General features: G+C 40.3%; 1 protein-coding gene across 1 annotated transcript in view; it reads left to right on the forward strand.

The window, feature by feature from the left end:
- Positions 1-20,766, forward strand: part of CENPE (centromere protein E) — a 76,492-nt gene that overhangs the window by 54,759 nt on the left and 967 nt on the right. The window contains exons 34-42 of the mRNA XM_080640585.1: positions 862-1,080; positions 3,931-4,128; positions 5,102-5,305; positions 9,442-9,660; positions 10,643-10,828; positions 12,311-12,423; positions 14,592-14,689; positions 16,448-16,631; positions 17,937-18,178. Coding sequence (XP_080496711.1) covers positions 862-1,080; positions 3,931-4,128; positions 5,102-5,305; positions 9,442-9,660; positions 10,643-10,828; positions 12,311-12,423; positions 14,592-14,689; positions 16,448-16,631; positions 17,937-18,178 — 1,663 coding nt within the window. The remainder of the gene's footprint in view (positions 1-861; positions 1,081-3,930; positions 4,129-5,101; positions 5,306-9,441; positions 9,661-10,642; positions 10,829-12,310; positions 12,424-14,591; positions 14,690-16,447; positions 16,632-17,936; positions 18,179-20,766) is intronic.

Consider the following 20,766-nt stretch of genomic DNA (forward strand, 5'->3'; position numbering starts at 1 on the left):
CACTGTGTCACCCTTTTTGCCACTTGCGAGTGCTTTGAGCTGATGGACCTAGGCTTACTGAGTGTCTACCACATGCCAGGCACTACATTTGGTGCTTTAACTCATGAGATAGGTTTTATTGCTTCATTTATATACAAAGAAACTAAAGTGGAGAGAGGAAGTTTAGTAGTTTTCTAAGATCACATAGCTAGTTCTTTCACATATTTAAGTCCACCATAGCTAGTAAGTTGGTAGAATCAGGATTTGAAGACAGATCTGATGAAGTTTAAAGCTTGGGTATGGAGGTGTTTTTATAAATATAATTTTATTTCCTTTAACATGTAATGTGTACATATTTTATAGATTATATCGATATAGATAGTTTGAAATATTTTACTTGATTCCTGTAGGAAACTTTGTGGCAGTTATTGTAGTCTTTATTTTGTGGTTGATAAATGTCTCAATGATTTCCCCAGTCAGAAAGTGGCAGAGCTAGAACCTGAACTCTGATAAAATGTTAGAAAACTCAGATTCTAGGCAAATACAAAGGTGTGAAGAGGCTATATAGCTAGTTTGATTCTTAGTTACTTGTTTTATCTGCTACCTCACACTGCCATTGTAAACATGACCCAGCATTCAGTCTTGAGCTACAATATATACTACATTGAATTCACTTAAATTTCTCCTCAGACTTTGCAAATGCTCATTCGAATCATGGATAGTCAGTTTCCTTTTGTTGTTGTTTTAATCACAGTGGTTTTAATTTATTACTCTCCTACAGAAAATATAAAAGCATAACTTCTGTTTTAATTCTAGGGCTAGAACTACTTATTGTTAAATTAGAATCATTTGTTAAGTTTAATTAATTCTAATTTTCTTTAGGAGCTTCTGAAGAGATACTCAGAGATGGATAACCATTATGAATTCTTACATAGATTGTCTCTTGACTTGGAGAAGGAGATTGAAACCCAAAAACAGCTTTCAGTTAAAATAAAAGCCAACCTCTCACTTCCATATCCACAAACCAAAGAGATTCAAAAACTTCTCACTGTAAACCAAAGGTGTTCCATGGAATTCCACAGAGTCATGAAGAATCTAAAGGTAACACCTTTTTAGTAATATCTTTGTAAATATTGCTATAAATTTTGGTTACAAACTTCATTGTCTTTAAGTCCACCTTAGCGAGTTGACACATTTACTTCTTAGTATATGTACTTCTGTCTGAATTAAAGATTACCTGGGTCTAATAATAGTGTGCAAGATTCTCAGTGTACCAAAACCTGGTCATTCATTAAAACCTGAGCTCTGCCTATGGGCCTAGACACAGGTATGAATAACATCTCAAATATTTCATAGTCTAGTGGGTGAGGCAGATATATAGACAGATAGCAGTAAGTGCAGCGATAGAAGTATGTGCAGGTTATATGACATACTAGGAAAAAAGTTAAAGAAGGTAAGACCGTAGTGGAAGATAGACTCGTTCAGTGAAGCTTGGATGGAATTCATTTTGCAGATAATGGGGAGCCACTGGACAGTTATCTTAAGTGGTGGCAGTAATGTGATTAGATTGCCATTTTAGGTACTTCACTATAGATAAAGAAGTGAGTTTGCAGGGGATAAGCCTAGTGGCAGAAAGAAGAGCCAAGAAGCAATTGTACAGATGGGACATTATGGGTGGCTGAACTACTAATGAAGGATTCTATAGGGATAGAAGAGATGAAATAAATTAGATATTTAGCAGTTTAAAATCACAGGTCTGTTTGATAGTGGAGGTAAGGGAGAAAAGTTGAGATTGTATCCCAGGATTTGAGTTTAGCCAAGTTTGTGAGTAGTGGAAAGAGGAATGGGAATGAGGCAGGAGAGGAAGATCAGGTGTTTACTTTGAGATGTTATCATGGGACATTCAAGAAGAGAAACTCACTAGGCATTGTCAACCAGTGGTCAATGGCGCCAATTCAATGCCAGTGGAATCCCCAGTTTGGGGTGTGGTGAAGAAGGAAAGTTTATTCAGTGCAAAACAGCTCAATTGTGATATAGCACAGCTGTGAAAGCTCTGCTCTGCTCCCTGCTGTTCCACCCTGCATTGTGTTGGTCTGCTCCACTCTGCTCTAGCAAGACATCTTCAGTGTTTCAGCTCAGCCAGGGAGATGCAGGCTTAGGCTTCCATGGAAAGGGAAGAGTTGGCTTACATGGGCAGAAGTTCCCACCCCTGTCTCTGACTGGTCTGTCCTCATGCCCATGAGGACTCCAAATCCTCACAGTTTGATTGGTCCAAAAGGCACCATCCTATTGATTAGAATAGAACCACTCTGGCTGAAGCGGCACAGCTGATAGGGAAAGCCTCAGTCCTTTTGGTTGAAATGGGATTCCAGGAACTCCTTTATTAGGGCTGGCTCAGATGGCTGAAACACAGTGCAGAAACAGGCAGTGCAGTGCAGAGATTAGCAATTCAGTGTAGGCTTCTTCGTGAAATGCAATTTGCATGAGAGAACCCTGTGCAAAAATGGCTGCTAGGCTTTGCTTTTTAAAATTTATTTGAGCCCAGTTAGCCACTCGGAGCCCTCCTTAGTAGGTGGTTTTTTTTTTGTTCATTTGGGTTTTTTTTTGGTTTTGCCTCAAGGCTCACAGCATTTAGCTGTAAGACTGAAATTTGTCAGGAGAAGAGTCAGGACTAAAGATAAAGATTTGGGATTCATCAGCATATATGTGATGGATAATACAGTATGTGTAAGGTCACCCAGAAAGCATAATCTATATATATAAAAGCCCAACAACCAGAACTGCGGAACAACCAGAATGTCCGGAACGACCGGTGGCTATGACGCGCATTGTGGCAGCCAACTGGACTAATCCAGGCCCCAAAAGGCCCATCCCCCCGGCCGGCCCCACCCCCCAATTGGCCCCCAACACCCTGATCAGGGGTGGGGCCAGCTGGCCAACCACCCAAGGCCACTCCCCCACATTGGCCCACCTGATGGACCCCCACCAGGGCAGGCCAGCCAGACCCCACCAGTGCACGAATTTGTGCACCAGGCCTCTAGTAGAAGAATAAAAGGCTTGGGATAATAAGAAAACTCGGGAAAAGATAAATTTTCAAGAGCTGTAACAGAAAAGAGAGCAACACATGGGATCGAGGTTGGAAAAGTGAGACAGGAGAGAACCAAACCAAAGTGCTATCACTCAGGACAGTGAGGGAGAGTAAGTCAAATAACTCAGCAACCAGAATATGAACTGAAGAGGTCCCCTCAATTTGTTGATAATAGAGCTCATTGGGACCTTTGTCAGAGCAGTTTTAGTTGATTGGTTAAGGAAGAGGCCAAATTATAAGAAGTTAAGGAACGGTGGAAGTTGAGGAAGTAGGCAGCAAGTGTCTCCTATGTGGTTAAATTGCCCCTCAGGTTCTGATAGTCTTTCCCAAATCCTGACTATCAGATATCCAGAATTTATTCATGAAGTCCGTGGACCATATGACATTCAAATTATTGTCACCTTGAAGTCAAACATCTAAATATGCTTGATAAGGAAGTTTTGAGACATGGCACACCCATACTGATTACCAAACCAAGATAGGCAGAAGAGGGTGTTGAAAATGAATTATCAGGTATCTAGCTGGAAAACCTGGGTGATTGGTGATATAATTAACCAAAAGGAGCCAATAAAGAAAGTTGTATTTTTAGGAAGGAAAGATCATGTTACCTTTTAAACATTGAATCTGGGGTATTTTTATGATAACAAGGTATATCCAGTAGGAAGTCAGAAATAAGGACCCAGAAGTAACTCTTCCAAGATGCTGAGAGGAGAAAGTTGGGGACAGAGAGAGGCTTTTTCCTTTTTCCTCACTTGTCAGAGGATATAGATAACGAGATGCCATCCCACCTTTAGTCTTGAGGGTTTACAACATCCTCTAAATGTGAGATACGTTTAATTTCCCAATGTCTGTTTCTCTTCAAGTATGCATTAAGCAATGTTATAATGATAAAGAAAGAACAGCACGAATCCATCAATAAATTTGAAATGGTTTTCATTGATGAAGTGGAAAAACAAAATGAGCTGATAAGTCAACTTGAGCACCTTCCACAAGGTTATGATGTATCATCCAGAGAATTAAGGGACCTCAAATTGAGCCAGAAGGTGGATCTACATATTCAGGTATAATTTATTTTAAATGGATTTAATTAGATTTTAAGCCTTTTTTAGCAAGTAGAAAGGTACCTTTTCATGTGCTTAGAGGCATTTTCATTTACCAAAAATTAAAAATAAGCTACAGAAAAACAGCTGGCCAGATGTGAAGAGTACCAAGTAATAGAGGAGCCTCCTTTCAGAACTCGGCTGATTCAGACAAATATAACAATATCAGCAAGTGGGAATTCGTGGGACCCCAGAATAAGTTTCTAAATGCCATCTAACACTTCCTAGACCTGTGACTAGGAGTCAGAAATATATATTTTTTTTAAAATATATTTTATTGATATTTTGCAGAGAGGAAGGGAGAGGGATAGAGAGCTAGAAACACTGATGAGAGAGAAACATCGATCAGCTGCCTCCTGCACACCTCCCACTGAGGATGTGCCTGCAACCAAGGTACATGCCCTTGACCGAATCGAACCTGGGACCTTTCAGTCTGCAGGCCGACGCTCTATCCACTGAGCCAAACCGGTTTCGGCCAGAAATATTTTTATTGCAACAGCTGCACATGGAATGTTTGCTCTCGGCCAGAAGTGTGAAGCTAGCATCTAATTCCTAACATGCATGTCCTGCTAATTCATAACATGTATGTCCTGCTATATGCAAAGAAAAGTTATATCCAGAAGCACTTCACGTATTGTTATTATTAGTCACAGATTGACAGTTTAACAGGTTTTAATTCTCATAGGCAGAATTTGTGGGCATGCCTCTGTTACATAGCTTATACTGCCAAAACTTTATTATTCAAATAACTAGGATAAAGTTTTAGATTAGAACTTTATTTCTAATATAATTAGAATAACAAGAATTATATTTACTTCAAAAATATCAAGAGAGTTCAGTAAGGTATTTTCCTTTTTTTATGATATTTGTGTGATAGTTAGATAAAAACTTCCCCCAATGTTCATACAATTCATTGCTTAACTTTTTAACACAGGAAATTCTCAAAGATTTTTCAGAAAGTGACTCCCACATCATAAAGACTGAATTTCAACAAGTACTCAGTAACAGGAAAGAAATAACCCACTTTTTGGAAGAGTGGTTGAATACTCATTTTGATATAGAAAAGCTTAAAAATGGCATCCAGAAAGAAAACGATAGGATTTTTCAAGTGAATAAGTTATATAATAACAGAATAATTGTAAGTAGTAATTTTTATTATGCTACCTCATTCTTTTTGTTGTGTGCTTTAAAATGTTTCTACCTCATTCTTAAAAGGACTTAGAGCAACTGGATTTTTAAGTATGCTTTCTTTCACTTATTTGTGAAAAAAATATTGACTATGTAAAACATGTTCTTCCTCTAATATTATGCTTCCTTAAGATAAATATACCATTTATACTGTAAAGAAGATAACAAAACATGGGTGTGTGATGATCACTTTCCACTTGTGAAATCGTGAATCCTCTTGTCACTTCCTTTCCTTTCTCACTTTTCACTGCTTCTGTAGGAATTGAGCCCTTTCCCTAACTAGCCTCAGACACAGTGAGATGTGAGTTGTGGTGCAGCCATAGACAAGTCTGGAAAGCTCTAGTGAGGCCTCATGTGCTTTTCATCTAGTGGGTCACTATCATATGCTCTGTCCTTCAACTTGAGGTTTGAAAATGTGGTCTGATACATTGTTCCCAAGTTGATCAGCCTTGTAAACTGATTCATAAGAACCAGCCTTGCTTAAGATCAGTTTATTAATTTGTTATACTTTCCACTGATCAGAATATTAATGCTGCTTTTTTAACTATTCCCTGCTTTATATATATATTTATATATATATATATATATATATATATATATATATATATATATATATGATAAAACATTTAGTAATCAGAAAGTTGCTGCTTATATATGCATCTAGAGGCCCAGTACATGAAAATTCATGTACTGGAGGCAGGGTCCCTCAGCCCGGCCTGCCCCTTCTCACAGTCCAGGAGCCCTCAGGGGTGGGAGGCAACCCAGCAATCAGGGGAAGGCGGTGCCCCATCACACCTCTGCTGCTGCCACTGCTGGCAGCGCAAGCCTCAGCCGGCCCTGGTTACCTGAGCCTCAAGTGGCCCTGGGTGGCTGGGCAGCCGCCATCTGAGGTTTGCCTGCGCCTCAGGCCAGCCCTGGGCAGCTGGGGGGCAGAGGGGACTGGGGAACTCCAGAGGCAGGCGTGCGGAGTGGCCGGACGCGCCTGCCGCCCCGGCGGGGCCAAGGGGACTGGGTGCCACCATCTCGTGGCTGTGGGCGCTGCCATCTTTGAGGGTGTGGCAGTCCATTAGCATATTCCCTCCTTATTGGCTGTGGGTGCTGCCATCTTTGCGAGGGTGTGACAGTCAATTAGCATATTCCCTCTTTATTAGATAGGATTGGAGCAAAGGGTGCTAGAGTATGTAGCTTTTAAGATTGGTTTTTTAATTTCATGTGTTTGGGTAGTTCTTAACACTTTGATTTCATCTGGAAACTATTTAAATTACATTGAAATATATAGATACTGTTAAATGGATAGTTAAAAAGTCTGCAATCAATAGAGAAAAGAATAAAACCAATGTTTAGATAAACTCCATATAATTCAGATTTTTTTGTAATTTGGGGGATTTCTACCATGTGAATCAGCATGGAGATGAGGCGTCTGTCAGCACCCTGGCAGTAGGAATTGGTAACTTTGTATGGTGTGAGGTCCGTAGTCCAGTGCCAAGGGAAGTCCAGGGTACCAGTAAGAATACAACTAATTTAGGATGCAGGTCTGACAGAATGACCAATAAGCCATTTGTGATGAGAGCAAAAAGAATATTCTATAGGAATTAAGAAAAGAAAAGGATGAGTAATTTCAGAGTTCGTTATCCTTCAATGTAAAAGACAGTATTGATTGCTATTCCCTGCAGAGAAATATAGGATTTTTCAGATTAATTACTAAAAGTAGGTGAATCCTTTTTCCTATAAACACTGAGTTTTGGAATGAAACAGGAAAATTGATTGTTTTTAAGTTTATGGGGTATGCTCTGCTATTAGATGTCAGTTAATGTTTCATATGAGCTATAACTTTAACCACAAATCTTCAAATTCCTTTTCATATGTTTGTACTGATCTAATAGCGAGATTATCATCCTATCTAATAAAAGAGTAATATGCAAATTGACCGTACCTCTGCTACACCCACAAGCCATGCACACCAGCCAATCAGGAGCGAATATGCAAATAAACCAAACCACGATGGCTACAGCCACAGAGAGCAGGAGGGTGGCTTGGGTTTCCCCGGCAATGGAGGAAGCCAAGCTTTCCGCCTGCCCTCGCCAGCCTAGGCCTCCACTCAAGGCTACAAAGTTTCAATGATAGAAGATACATAAATCCAAACAGAAATGGCGACAGCCACAGAGCTGGAAAGAGCAGGAGGCTAGGGTTGCCTGCGGCGATGGAGGAAGCCAAGCTTCTGCAGCCCTGGCCTGCCCAGGCCTCTGTTTAAGGCTACAAAGTTTCAATTACAGAAGATACATAAATCCCAACAGAAATGGCTGCCGCACGGAGCAAGCAGAAGGCTTGGCTCCGCTCCAGGCTACAGAGTTTCAATTGTAGAAGATAAGTAAACCCCAGATACCAGGGCCTCCACTTGGGTCGCCAGGGGGCGTGGCCGGCCTGCAAACCACCACAGGCCCCTCGCCCAGGCCGCCCCACACCCCAAGGGAACCCCCACCCTGATCCGGGATACCCTTCAGGGCAAACAAGCTAGCCCCCACCTGTGCACCAGGCCTCTATCCTATCTAATAGAGTAATATGCAGATTGACCATCACTCCAACACACAAGATGGCTGCCCCCATGTGATCAAAGATCCTGCCCCCATGTGGACACAAGATGGCCACCACAAGATGGCCAGCAAGGGAGGGCAGTTGGGAGGGACCAGGCCTGCAAAGGAGGGCAGTTGTGGGTGGTCAGGCCAGCAGGGGAGGGTAGTTGGGAGGGACCAGGCCTGCAAGGGAGGGCAGTTGGGGGCAATCAAGCCTGCAGGGGAGGGCAGTTAGGGGTGACCAAGCTGGCAGAGGAGGGAAGTTGGGAGGGACCCAGGCCTGCAGGGGAGAGCAGTTGGGGGGGACCAGGCCTGTAGGGGAGGGCAGTTAGGGGTGACCAGGCCTGCAGGGGAGGGCAGTTGGGGGGGACCAGGCCTGCAGAGGAGGGCAGTTATGGGCAAACAGGCTGGCAGGGGAGTGGTTAGGGGGTGATCAGGCTGGCAGGCAGAAGCAGTTAGGGGCAATCAGGAAGGCAGGCAGGCGAGCAGTTGGGAGCCAGCAGTCTTGGATTGACCCTGGAGGGGTCCCAGATTGGAGAGGGTGCAGGCTGGGCTGAGGGACACCCCCCCTCCCGTGCATAAATTTCGTGCACCGGGACTCTAGTACTATATAATAAAACCCTAATATGCAAATCGACCAAACGGCGGAATGACTGGTCTCTATGACGTGTACTGACCACCAGGGGGCAGGTGATCAACACAGGAGCTGCCCCCTGGTGGTCAGTGTGCTCCCACAGGGGGAGCACTTCTAAGCCAGAAGCTGGGCTCATGGCTGGTGAGCGCAGCAGTGGTGTTGGGAACCTCTCTCCCCTCCTTGGCAGCACTAAGGACCCCTCGGGGGATGTCTGCCGAGGGGTTCTGGACTGCGAGAGGGTGCAGGCTGGGCTGAGGGACCCCCACCCCTCAGTGCATGAATGTCGTGCACCGAGCCTCTAGTGTTTTACAAATAAATACGAGTCCTCTCCAGTCCTTAGCCTTCTTTTATTCTCCCCAACATCCAACATCATCTAAAATTTTAGGAACCAATGCAAACCACAAAGAATGTTTATAGCCCTGGCCAGTGTGGCTCAGTTGATTGAGCATCACCCCATGCACTGAAAGGTCACCACTGGTTCAATTGCTGCTCAGGGCACATGCCCAGGTTGGGGGTTTGATCCCCGGTTGGGGTGCGGGCAGGAGGCAGTCAATCGATACTAGGCTGTCATGTCAATATCAATATCTCTCTCTCCCTCACTCTCCTCCCTTCCTCTCTCCCCTCCCTCTCTCCCTTCCCCCTGCTTCTCTCCCTCCCTCCCCCTCTCCCTTTATCTCTCTCTAAAATCAATAAAAACATTAAAAATAAAAAAGAATGTTTACATTCTTTTATGTTCTTCACAAACTGTTCTAGAATGTTTGGAAAATGAATTTCAACATATACTAGTACCTTGTCCTAGAATTCTAATATTTTTCATAGGTTTTTTTCTTTTAAGTATGCAATTCACTTTAGAACTATAATGGCATTTTTACTATTCAATAGACTATAGTGAATGAATCAACAGAATTTGAGGAAAGAAATGCTGCTTTAGCCAAAGAATGGGAACTTGACCTGAAATCAATGAAAGAGGAAAATGAAAAACTGTTTAAAAACTACCAAACTTTGAAGCTCTCTCAGACACCTGGTGCCCTTGCTAATCCTACTACACAAGACAATAAGAATCTTCATGTTACATCGAGAGTCACACAGCCAATCACAGAGGTATGTTAATTTTTTATATTTTCCAATTTGCAGCTTCATCACAAAGTTAAAGATGTATCTCATATAACATTTCAGAGCAGAATTATAGTATTGACTATATTAATTAAGGAACATGGACCAATCTTTGTGTTTGTGTGTGTGTGATAGGCTTGTTTTATTTATTGATGATAACCATTCTGATAGGCATGAAGTTTTAATTTGCATCACTCTGATGATTAGTGACGTTGAACATTTTTTCATATGTCTATTAGCCATCTGTATGTCCTCTTTAGAGAAGTGTCTATTTGGGTCCTTTGCCCATTTTTTAATTGGATTGTCTTCTTGGTGTTGGGTTATATAAGTTTATTTTATTTTTTTTAATTGATTTCAGAGCGGAAGGGAGAGGGAGAGAAAGATAAAAACATCAATAATGAGAATCATTGATTGGCTGCCTCCTGCACGCCCCACACTGGGGAGCCTGCTACCTGGGCATGTGCCTTGACCAGAATCGAACTGTGACCTCCTCATTCACAGATCGACACGCAACCGCTGAGCCAGCCAGCCGGGCGAGTTGTATAAGTTCTTTATATATTTTGGGAATTAACCCCTTATCAGATGTATCATTGGCAAATATGTTCTCCCATACAGTGGATTCCCTTTTCATTTTGTTGCTGGTTTTTTATGGGGGTTTTTTTGGTTTGTTTGTGTGTTTTTTTGTTGTTGTTTTTTGTTGTTTTTTTTTTGCTGTGCAGAACCTTTTTAGTTTGATGTAGTGCCATTTGTTTATTTTTTTCTTTGTTTCCTTTGCCCTATGAGATATATCAGCAAAAATATTATTCAAGATGTCTAAGATTTTATTGCCTATGTTTCCTTCTAGGCTTTTAATGGTTTCATGACTTACATTTAAGTCTTATTCATTTTGAGTTTATTCTTGTGTTTAGTGTGTGTTTGTGGTCTAGTTTCGTGTTTTTGCAATTTTCCCATATGTGTCTCTTTTTGGTAGAAAATTCAAGAGCTGGAAGCTTCACTGCATGAAGCTAAAGAAAGTGCTTTGCATAAGGAAGGCACAATTATAAAGATGCAGAAAGAACTTCAGATGACTTATGATGTGATAACAAAACTTCAAGCACAAGTTAATGAATCAAATAAATGCCTTGAGAAAACGAAAGAAATGACCCAGGAACTTCAGGTAACTTCACAAATTTATAAATAAAAGGGGTTGTTTTTTTTTCCTTTTACTGTTGAATTTGGCAGATCATTTGGGAACCCAGGCTTTTACTTCAACTTCCTGTTAGCTAGGTATGTCTCAAGTTCAATACTCAGGCTTTGAAAAAGCAAGTAACAACTTAGAAATGAAATATAGGAATATAATAATGATTATTTATATCTTTCTAGAAAAAATTGTAAAAGACATATAGATATTTTTAATAGTTTAAGATGTATATTCATTTTTTAAAAATGCTTCTTAATATTTAACACTCCTTGTAAGATAAGTACATTTTGGGGAAAAAAATTATTTTCTATCTTAATGCCCTAGTTAATGAGTCCAACTATTAGCCAGTAGCCTATGGGCTGAATCTGACCTATTTTCTTTAGAAATAACAGTCATTTCAGTGTTTTTTAACTTGAATTCCATTACACAGCACACCCTCATTTATTACATCCTTACCCCACACCCTTTTGTTTTAGCCCCAGCCACTTCTCATACTTCTGCTACTTGAGTCTGACCCTAATAGACATTTAAGTTTGCTATTCTGGCTTCAGTGTCTTGTCATTCCAGTCAAAATTAGAAAGAAGTAAAAAATGTGTGCTCTGCCCTAGCTGGTTTGGCTCAGTGGATAGAGCATTGGCCCATGAACTGAAGGGTTTTGGGTTCAGTTCTGGCCAAGGGCACATAACTCGGGTGCAGGCTCAATCCCAGCCCTGGTTGGGGCTCGTGGGAGGCAACCAATTGCCTCTCTCACATGGATATTTCTCTCTCTCCCTCCCTCCCTTCCACTCTCTCTAAATTCAATGGAGAAATATCCTCAGGTGAGGATTAACAGCAACAACAAAAAAGGAATGTGTGTTCTTTTCATTATTTAACATTTATTCAATGAGACGTTATTCATTTAAAAGAGAATTCTATGGGGGGAAAATAAAAAGGAAATATATGTACTAATATATGTAATATTTTAAACAATAAAAAAATGTATTTCAAAAAAGATGAAAGAATTCTGTGTGTATGTATGTATATATGAATAATTTGTTTCTGAATGGAAAGTAGATATATTTATGTCACTGGATTGAACCATATATGAATACAATGCTTTATAATACTTTGTGCCTTGAATTCAGTTCTAGTTTTATATTTTCTGATATCTTTTTTGTTTCATTTTCCTGACTGTTTCATTTGTCTACCCATTTCTTTATTTTCAACTTTTGTGTTTCATTTTGTAGTTACTGTTTTTTAATTGGGGGAATAATTTGTTTTAAGAAATAAAATTCTTCATATGTTCTCTACATACTAGTTTCCAATAGCTTCAAATATACTTCACATCATTATTCATTTAGGGTTCAAATTTGTGCCTTTCCCATTTTTCATGTATGTAGAGTTTGCTGTTTGAAAATGTTTCTACCAATAAAGTGAAACTGCTCTAAACTTACTTTATTTTTCTTTTCTCTAAAAAAGGACAAAGTTGCTTTAGGAGCTAAACCCTATAAAGAAGAAATTGAAGATCTCAAAATGAAGCTGGTGAAAACAGATCTAGAGAATATGAAAATTGTCAAGGAGCTTGAAAAGGAGTATGTCTTTGCCTTAATTGAACATGACTTTAATATCTTAAATTTTCTTTCCAAATGATATATTTCTTTGCATTAACTTTTGAAAATACTGTTGTTATAGCTTTTTTTAAATGAATACAAACAACCACAGGGTTTTAATTAATTAAATTCTCATTATATATGCAAAGATTTTAAAAAGTAAGCACAAGTCTGATCAATTACTAACACACTATGTCTTTGGATGCTTCTTGCTTAATCACACATGAATAGTTTAAAATGGCCTTTTTATGCTTGAAAGTGAATGTTAAGAAGGTGCTTGTGTGGCCCTGGCAGGTTGCTAAGTTGGTTGGAGCACCATCCCGTACACCCAATGGTTTCAGATTCGATTCTAGTCAGGGCACCATGCATACCTAGTTTGCGGGTGAGGCAGTTGATTGAGATAACTGATTGATGTTTCTATCTCTCTTCTCTCTTCTGTCTTCTCTCCTCCCTTCTCCTCCCCTTCCTTTCCCCCCTTCCCCTCCCCTCCCCTCTGTTTCCCTCCCCTCTCCCCCCCCTCCCTCTTTCCCTCCCCACCTCCCTCCTGTCCTTTCTCCCTTCCTCTCAGAATCAATTAAAAAAAATCCTGCCTTCATCTCCAGTAGGGGGTGTGCAGGAGGCAGCTGATCGATGTTTCTCTCTCATCGATGTTTCTAACTCTCTATCCCTCTCCCTTCCTCTCTGTAAAAAATCAATAAAATATATATTTTTAAAAAATCCAGCCCAGCTGATGTGGCTCAGTGATTGAGCGTGGACCTATGAACCAGGAGGTCACGAATCTATTCCCAGTCAGGGCATATGTCCAAGTTGAGGGCTCGATCCCCAGTGGGGCGTGCAGGAGGCAGCCGATCAATGATTCTATCTCATCATTGATGTTTCTATCTCTCTCTCCCTTTCCCTTCCTCTCTGAAATCAATAAAAATACTTTGTTTAAATCCTCAGGTGAGGATTTTTTTTTAAATGTGTTTGTATATATATGTGTATTTAGCAGTTTGACTAAGGTTTCTGTTGCTTCTCTTAATTTCACTTGTTCTTCCTATTGTGTTTTTATGTAAAGGTTGTTTAGAGCGGGGCAAAAGTAGGTTCACAGTTTTCATATGGAAAATAATACAATAATTGTTAGTATTACAAGAATAAACTGTTTCCTATACTCACAACTGTAAACCTACTTTTACCACACCCTGTAATTCCTTTGAAATTATAGTACCTAGTGCTCAAAAGCATGTCCTCTTGTTGTTGCTTTGTCTGTGTATGGTACTACACATACTAGCATGCCTCAAGTTCATTGTGGTGTAGCATGATGAAAAGAACATTAAAAGAAAGTTGGGGAACCTGAATTAGAAATATAATGTTGCCATTTATTAATATACCACATATGCAAGTTGTTTAATCTCTCTGCTCCTCACAGTCATAATCAATGAAAGGATAGATTTGTATTAGAAGATTTCTGAAGATCCCTACTGATTTCTAACACTTTTTATTCTTCCTATAAATCTTTAATAAATACTTAATGGTGATATATAAATTTGCCCAAAAAATAACACTCTGAATCTTTATGCATTCTAATCAGCCTTCCATTGATAACACTACTGGTTTTAATGAAACTAATACAGACTCATTTCTTCATTATAAAAGCAATTTAAAAAACAAAGCGATTTTACTTAGAGAATAGAATCAGCAGATACTTTCAGTCTCTAAAAAAGGCAGAAAGTCTTATAATTTATCATTACTGGTTAATCCGTAAGCCCACAATTCATAAAGTGTCTCTTTTTATTAGGGAACAATGAGCAGAATTTGACCTTTTACTGTATCACCTTAACAGCCCAGGGTTTATTTGTTGACAATGTAGAAAGGAAACTACTTTTCACTTTCAGGCTCTGGTAATTATTTTATCTTTAAGATGTTTCGAGGAACTCATGGTAACAGCCCACTTATTTTATTAGTGCCTTTCAATATGATTTTGCTCAATATCCAATTAATAGCTATTGAGCTTCCAGAAATTTAAAAAGATTGGTTTCTCAATGTTAAATCATTGCCCCTGAAACCAGACAGGATACTTCCAATTTGATGGTGTTATAGCTACAAAGTGCATGATACCAAGGTATTATGTCAGTGTGATATAGCTTAATATCTATTGTTTTTTTTATTAGAATTGCTTCTACAAAAGCCACTGTAGAATATCAAAAAGAAGCTATAAGGTTATTGAGAGAAAATCTTAGAAGAAATCAACAAGCCCAAGATACCACAAGTAAGTAGAAAATGCTGGTATTTCCAGGTCCTGTCCATTTTACTTCTCAATACACTTATACATTTTGAGGACTACTATTACATATGTGATAGTCAAGAATAAATCACTAGCCCTAACCGGTTTGGCTCAGTGGATAGAGCGTCGGCCTGCGGACTGAAGGGTCCCAGGTTCGATTCCGGTCAAGGGCATGTACCTGGGTTGCGGGCACATCCCCAGTGGGGGGTGTGCAGGAGGCAGCTGATCGATGTCTCTCTCTCATCAATGTTTCTAACTTTCTATCCCTCTCTCTTCCTCTCTGTAAAAAATCAATAAAATATATTTTTTTAAAAAAGAATAAATCACTAGTTTAGAAAGAACTGCTTTTAAAATGAATTTATTGCAATTATATTTCTCTTGTGACATCTCCTATAATGTCAGCTGTATACTCATTATAGATTCTTGAACTATCAAGATAGAAGTACCCTTCCCAATAAAAATCCAAACATATATTAATAGATTTTAATATTATACACAGTAAAAGTATAATCAGTGCATAATACAAATAAGTAAATATTATCCTACTTGTTCTTAATACTGAAAATACAGGGTTTATGCTTACTTGTGAACTCTTTAAAATTTATCTTAGGTATAGTTATCAAATCTAATGATCAAATTTCTGCATATACATTCCTCAAACTATACTTTGTTCCATATCCCTATCTCTGGTGTTTCATCTTCCAAGAGAGAATGCTGAACAGGACTTAGGGCAGCTTCATATAATAGAACAAGCAATGAACCAAAAGTCAGGGGCAGGTCTCTCAACTGATTGCCCTCGCTTAATGGCTGTGAGAAATTGAGGGGACCACACCTGACCTTCTAGCATATGTGTATACACATGTTGCGAGGATCACACTAAAAGTGGTGTGTGAAAGCACACTGAATATTCTAAATGTCAAGCAAATGTAAGATGATAATTTTGTGTATTGTCCATTTATTTAAAAAAGAAATTAGAGATAGTGTTAAAGATGTTGTCTAGTACATAATTTAGTTTGAATGACCCTATTGCCTATTGCAGCTCCTACATGGGAAACTTCAATGGGTAAAAATAGAACTGAGGACTCTTTGTTGTTACATTAGGGTCAGGATAATGATTCTTGAATAGTAAGTGACTTTTAGGTACACCTTGTTCCTGAATTCAAAATAATTCAAAAGAAAATGGACATTGAGTATCTTCACACCTTAACCCCTTTGTAATTATCAGTGATTTAGTGGACTTCTACTTTTTAAGCTACTCACATTTTTATGCAGTTTTACCTAAAATTTACAAAACAATTCCTCATACCACTTTTTTTATACATATAGTATAGAATATAGAATAATCTATGCTTTAACATAATTCTAAGGTTTGTTTAGTTAACAAGTATGTGTTGAGTATAGTGCACTGAGTGGCTGGGGTGGTCCCCACACACATACTCTGTGTTGGAAGAAGCCCTTCAGGTGATTCAGAGACAGATCAGTGGAGGACAACTCTAATTAGAGAGGGTTGCTGCTGCTGCAGTCCTGGGGAAAGGCTTCAGCAGGATTATGGTAGCGAAATTGGTGGGTGGAGAACAGCAGAAAGAATTCTAGAAATATTTAGAATTGTTATGGAATAGGCACTGGAAGTCAGGTAGAAGGAGGAATTCAAGGATGATTTCCAGGGAGATGGTGGTTGAGATGTGTTGGGTTTTAGAATGACTTATTGCATTTAGTAATGTTTCCTTTATTTGCTTCCCACAGTAGTACTAGAAGTTAATGATTCTAAACCTTCCAACAAACCCCTCACATGTGGGGGTGGCAGTGGCATTGTACAAAGCACAAAAGCTCTTATTTTGAAAAGTGAAAATGTACGACTAAAAAAGGAAATTTCTAAGTTGAAGCAGCATAATGAGCAGCTAATAAACCAAAAGAATGAACCATTAAGGTAAGAGCTGCTTACATGATACAGAAATTATGTTTATGGCTGTTACATGTTGGGGAGGACAGTATATACCCATACATATATGGTTTTTGCAGTTAGCAACCCTTCAAACATGGGGAAAGTAATTTTTAGAGTTCATGTAATGTGTCTTTTTTAAAAGGAATAAGAATATGGTAACACTATTCCAGATGTTTACTATCTGTCAACTGACCTCTTTTTGACTAAGCCAAGAACCAAGATGTGAACAGAGATCTTTGAGGGGGCAGCTTAAATACACTACATGTCCATATACCAAAGTCATGAGGATTTACTCAATAGAGGACTTCTTAGGGCCATTATTGTAACCTGTGTTCTTTTACTTTACAAACAGTTCTAACAAACTTATTTGGCTTCTACCAAAGATTAGAATCCTGTGCTAATCCTATATAATAAAACCCTAATATGCAAATCGACCAAACAGCGGAACAACCGGTCGCTATGATGCACACTGACCACCAGGGGGCAGACACTCAATGCAGGAGCTGCCCCCTGGTGGTCAGTGTGCTCCCACAGGGGGAGCGCTGCTCAGCCAGAATCCGGGCTCATGGCTGGCAAGTGCAGTGGCGGTGGTGGGAGCCTCTCCCGCCTCTGCTGCAGGTGGGCAGTAAGGAGAGAGGGGTCCCAGACAGCGAAAGGGCGCAGGCTGGGCTGAGGGGTCCCCCCGCCTTCTCTATGCACAAAATTTCATGCACCGGGCCTCTAGTCTACTAATGATATAGTAGAAGAAAAGTAGGCATCAAACAAATAATTACACAAATAAATAATTCTTTCTAATGAGTGTTGTTAAACAAATGAAAGCGTTTACCAGAGGAATCAACCTTATTTAAGTGATAAAGAGGGCTGGTGATCAAGAAACTCATCTATGAGTAGATCTGGAAAATGAGTACAAGTTGAGCTGGATGAAAGGAGAGACAGGTAAGCCTCCTGAGCCAGCATGTGCACAAGCTGTGAGTGAGAAAGAATGACCAGTAAGTGGAACTGCAAGACATCCACGTGGCCAGAGCATAGAGAATAAGACAAAGGCAAGATGAGGTGCCATAAGTGCCAGATTCCACAGGCCCTTATAGATCATTCTGAGGAAGTTTGGGTGGTATCCTAGATGTAACAGGAGGATTACCTCCACTGGAGGATTTGAAGCTGGGCCTGGTGAGATCAGGTAGCATCTCTGGCTACTCGAGCTCTATAAGGGAACCCAATTTAGGAATCTTGTTTGTTGTAGTCTTACAGTCTTCTTTCTCCTCCTCTCCCCCACTTCCCTCCCCATTTAAGCAATAATCATCTTTCCAATGAGGCTCTCAAAGATGTAACTTGTGAGAATTCTCCAAAGACTCCAAAAAGAACAGCTTCTGAAAAGAGACACCGTACGCCTTCTCAGTGCAAGGAGCAGAATTTACAAGATCCCGTGCCAAAGGAATCACCAAAATATCGGTTTTTTGACAGCCGGTCGAAGTCCTTTCCAGTACCCCATCCAGTTCACTATTTTGATAACTCAAATTTAGGCCTTTGTCCAGGTGGGTAAATATATACTGGTTCCTTGGGAATCAGGGGGTAACAGTGGGACCTAACTATACTATGTGGCCCAAAGGGCAAGTTTTGACGAGAAGTAGGAGGCAAGCTGGTGATGTGCACAGCCTTCATTTGCTGTCTCTGTGAGAGTTTCTCCAAAGCCCAGCGTTGAGGTTCAGTCACTCCAAGTGAAGACTTTATTCTGCCTCTTAAACCCTCAAGCTTTTCCCGAAGATAGACAAAGCAACTCTCTCAAGGACATAAAGACACTACCCTATATACAAAACTTTTACTGAAAAAGACTTTCTCATCCATTCAGTGGGCCAGTCATCCCAATAGCATTATATTCATTGGCTTGTATAATTTACTTATTAATTCATTCAGTAAACAATTTTTTGACCAACTGTGTGTGCACACATTAGACCCCGATGGTACATAGATGAGCAAAACCAGACATGACCCCTGCCCACTGGAGCTTGCAGTCTAATAGGAGGTATAGTCCAAAAAAGGGTAATATTCTAGAGTGCACCAGACTCTAAGGCTTATCATAGGTTTTTGTTCCATGAATGTTAAAGAAGTCTTCTTTGAAGACGGGAACTGAGATCTAAGAGGTTAATGTGGGTTAGCTTAACAAAGAGGAGAGGGAAAAGCATTCAGGCAGATGGAACAGTGACAGCCCTAGGGTAGTGTTACCAGGAAACCCCAGTTGGGCTCGGGCTGCCTGTCGCTGTGTCCGATAACGAAGGCAGGGTTGAATCATTAGGCGTTTATTGAAAAGGCCAGCCAACCAAGAAGACAGGGCTCTTACAAGCATCAAATCCTGCCTTCTCAGCAAGGTACAGGGGACAGGATTACAAAGGGGAAGGAGCTAGGGTGCTACCAGCGCCGTGGGGATCCACAGACGTCAGCTATTATAGACATCAGGCGATGAGATGATGTTTTGACTCCTCAGTCTGACCATACTTATTGCTTCCGCTTGCTGGATTCACCGCTGAGTCGCCTCCTCAATCGCTTCACACAGGCCTTGGAAAGGAAACTTGAAGAAAAACGTAACGCCCTATTCACATAAATATATGTGTTCTAAGATTTAAAATAATGTGATGACTTTTCAGATTAATTCAGGCGTTCTATCAGATTATGGGTCCCCTTATCAGTAGGAGGGACCACAACAGGGAAGGTTGGAAAGACACTTCTGTGAGGTAACCAGCGAAGAATAAGAGCGAGACTCTGACAGTTGCCTCAGCAAGAGTGACGGTACTGTGGGCAGGTGCACCAGCGGTGGAGAATAGGCAGATGGGAGAGATCTGGAAGTAAAGTCAGCAGAGCTGGGGGCCTGGCGGGAGGGAGTGGGGCGGTGTCAAGGCTCACGCCCAGCTCTGCGGGGTGCTGCACTAGGTGGGTCATTGCAAGGGAAGCTCTGCAATGTGTTGCTTGCAGTCTTTCTCACCACATGGCATTCAGCGTGCCAGGTGTGCGTGGCCTGAGTCCTGTGTGACAGTGTGTCTGCCTGTCTGAAATACCCTGTTACACAGCTGTAGCCATCTAAAGCAACAAAATTGTACACCAAGAAAGGCACCTGCCAGGTCATCTGGAAGCCCTAACTAAAGGTTGTCAGGGTTTATGAGAGTGCTGCTTTGTGGTGAAGAAAGCTTACCTGTTCTAAGAAACCTGTTCTCATCAAGCACGCATCAAAATTCTGTCATCAGCCTGAACATGCTCTTGGGAGTGTTATAAGGCACAAAACAATTTGGAATTTTTTTTTTAACTATTCACTTCATGGAATAGTATTTAACAACCATTTAAGGACCTTCCATTAGCTAACACTTATATGGAACTTTTGCTGTATACATACACACTATTTTAGAAGTTGGAAAAACAGAAATTTTTATAACCACCTTTCTCTCTTTATCTGACAGTGCCTGAAGCACAAGCATAATATGAATTAATCCAACCACAAATAAAGCTGTTTCAGTCTATTTATCAACATACAGATCTCTCTGGTACTATTTTTCAGTGAAATTAACAAAAGAGGAGGCTGGAGGAATATACAAATAAAAAAAACTGACCAATTCAGAATTAAAAGACATAGTCCCAGTTTAAATTAGTAAAATAACAGTCTAAAAACTGTCAGTTTTTAGTTATAAAAGGGAATCTAAATTATCTCAGGAACTTGAGATGACTGGCCAGAGCAGTTATGCTAGATTTACAGTTGACCCTTGAACAACGTGGGGGTTTAGGAGTGCTGACCGCCCTGCACATTCAAAACTCCAAGTAACTTTTGACTCCTGTAGAAACAGCTACTAATAACCTAGTGTTAACTGGAAGTCTTACTGATAACATAGTCAATTATCACCTGTTTTATATGTTATATGTATTATATACTGTATTCTTACAATAAAGTAAGCTAGAAAAAAATGAAATGTTAATAAACTTATAAAGAGGAGAAAATAAATTATAGTTATTCACTGAAAAAAAATCCACATGTAGCCCAGCCAGTGAGGCTCAGTGCCAGGTTGGGGGCTCGATTCCCAGCAGGGGGAGTACAGGAGGCAGCCAATCGATGATGTTTCTCTCTCATCGATGTTTCTATCCT

The sequence above is a fragment of the Plecotus auritus genome, assembly GCF_963455305.1.
Source record: "Plecotus auritus genome assembly, chromosome: 1".
Classification (NCBI taxonomy): Eukaryota; Metazoa; Chordata; class Mammalia; order Chiroptera; family Vespertilionidae; genus Plecotus; species Plecotus auritus.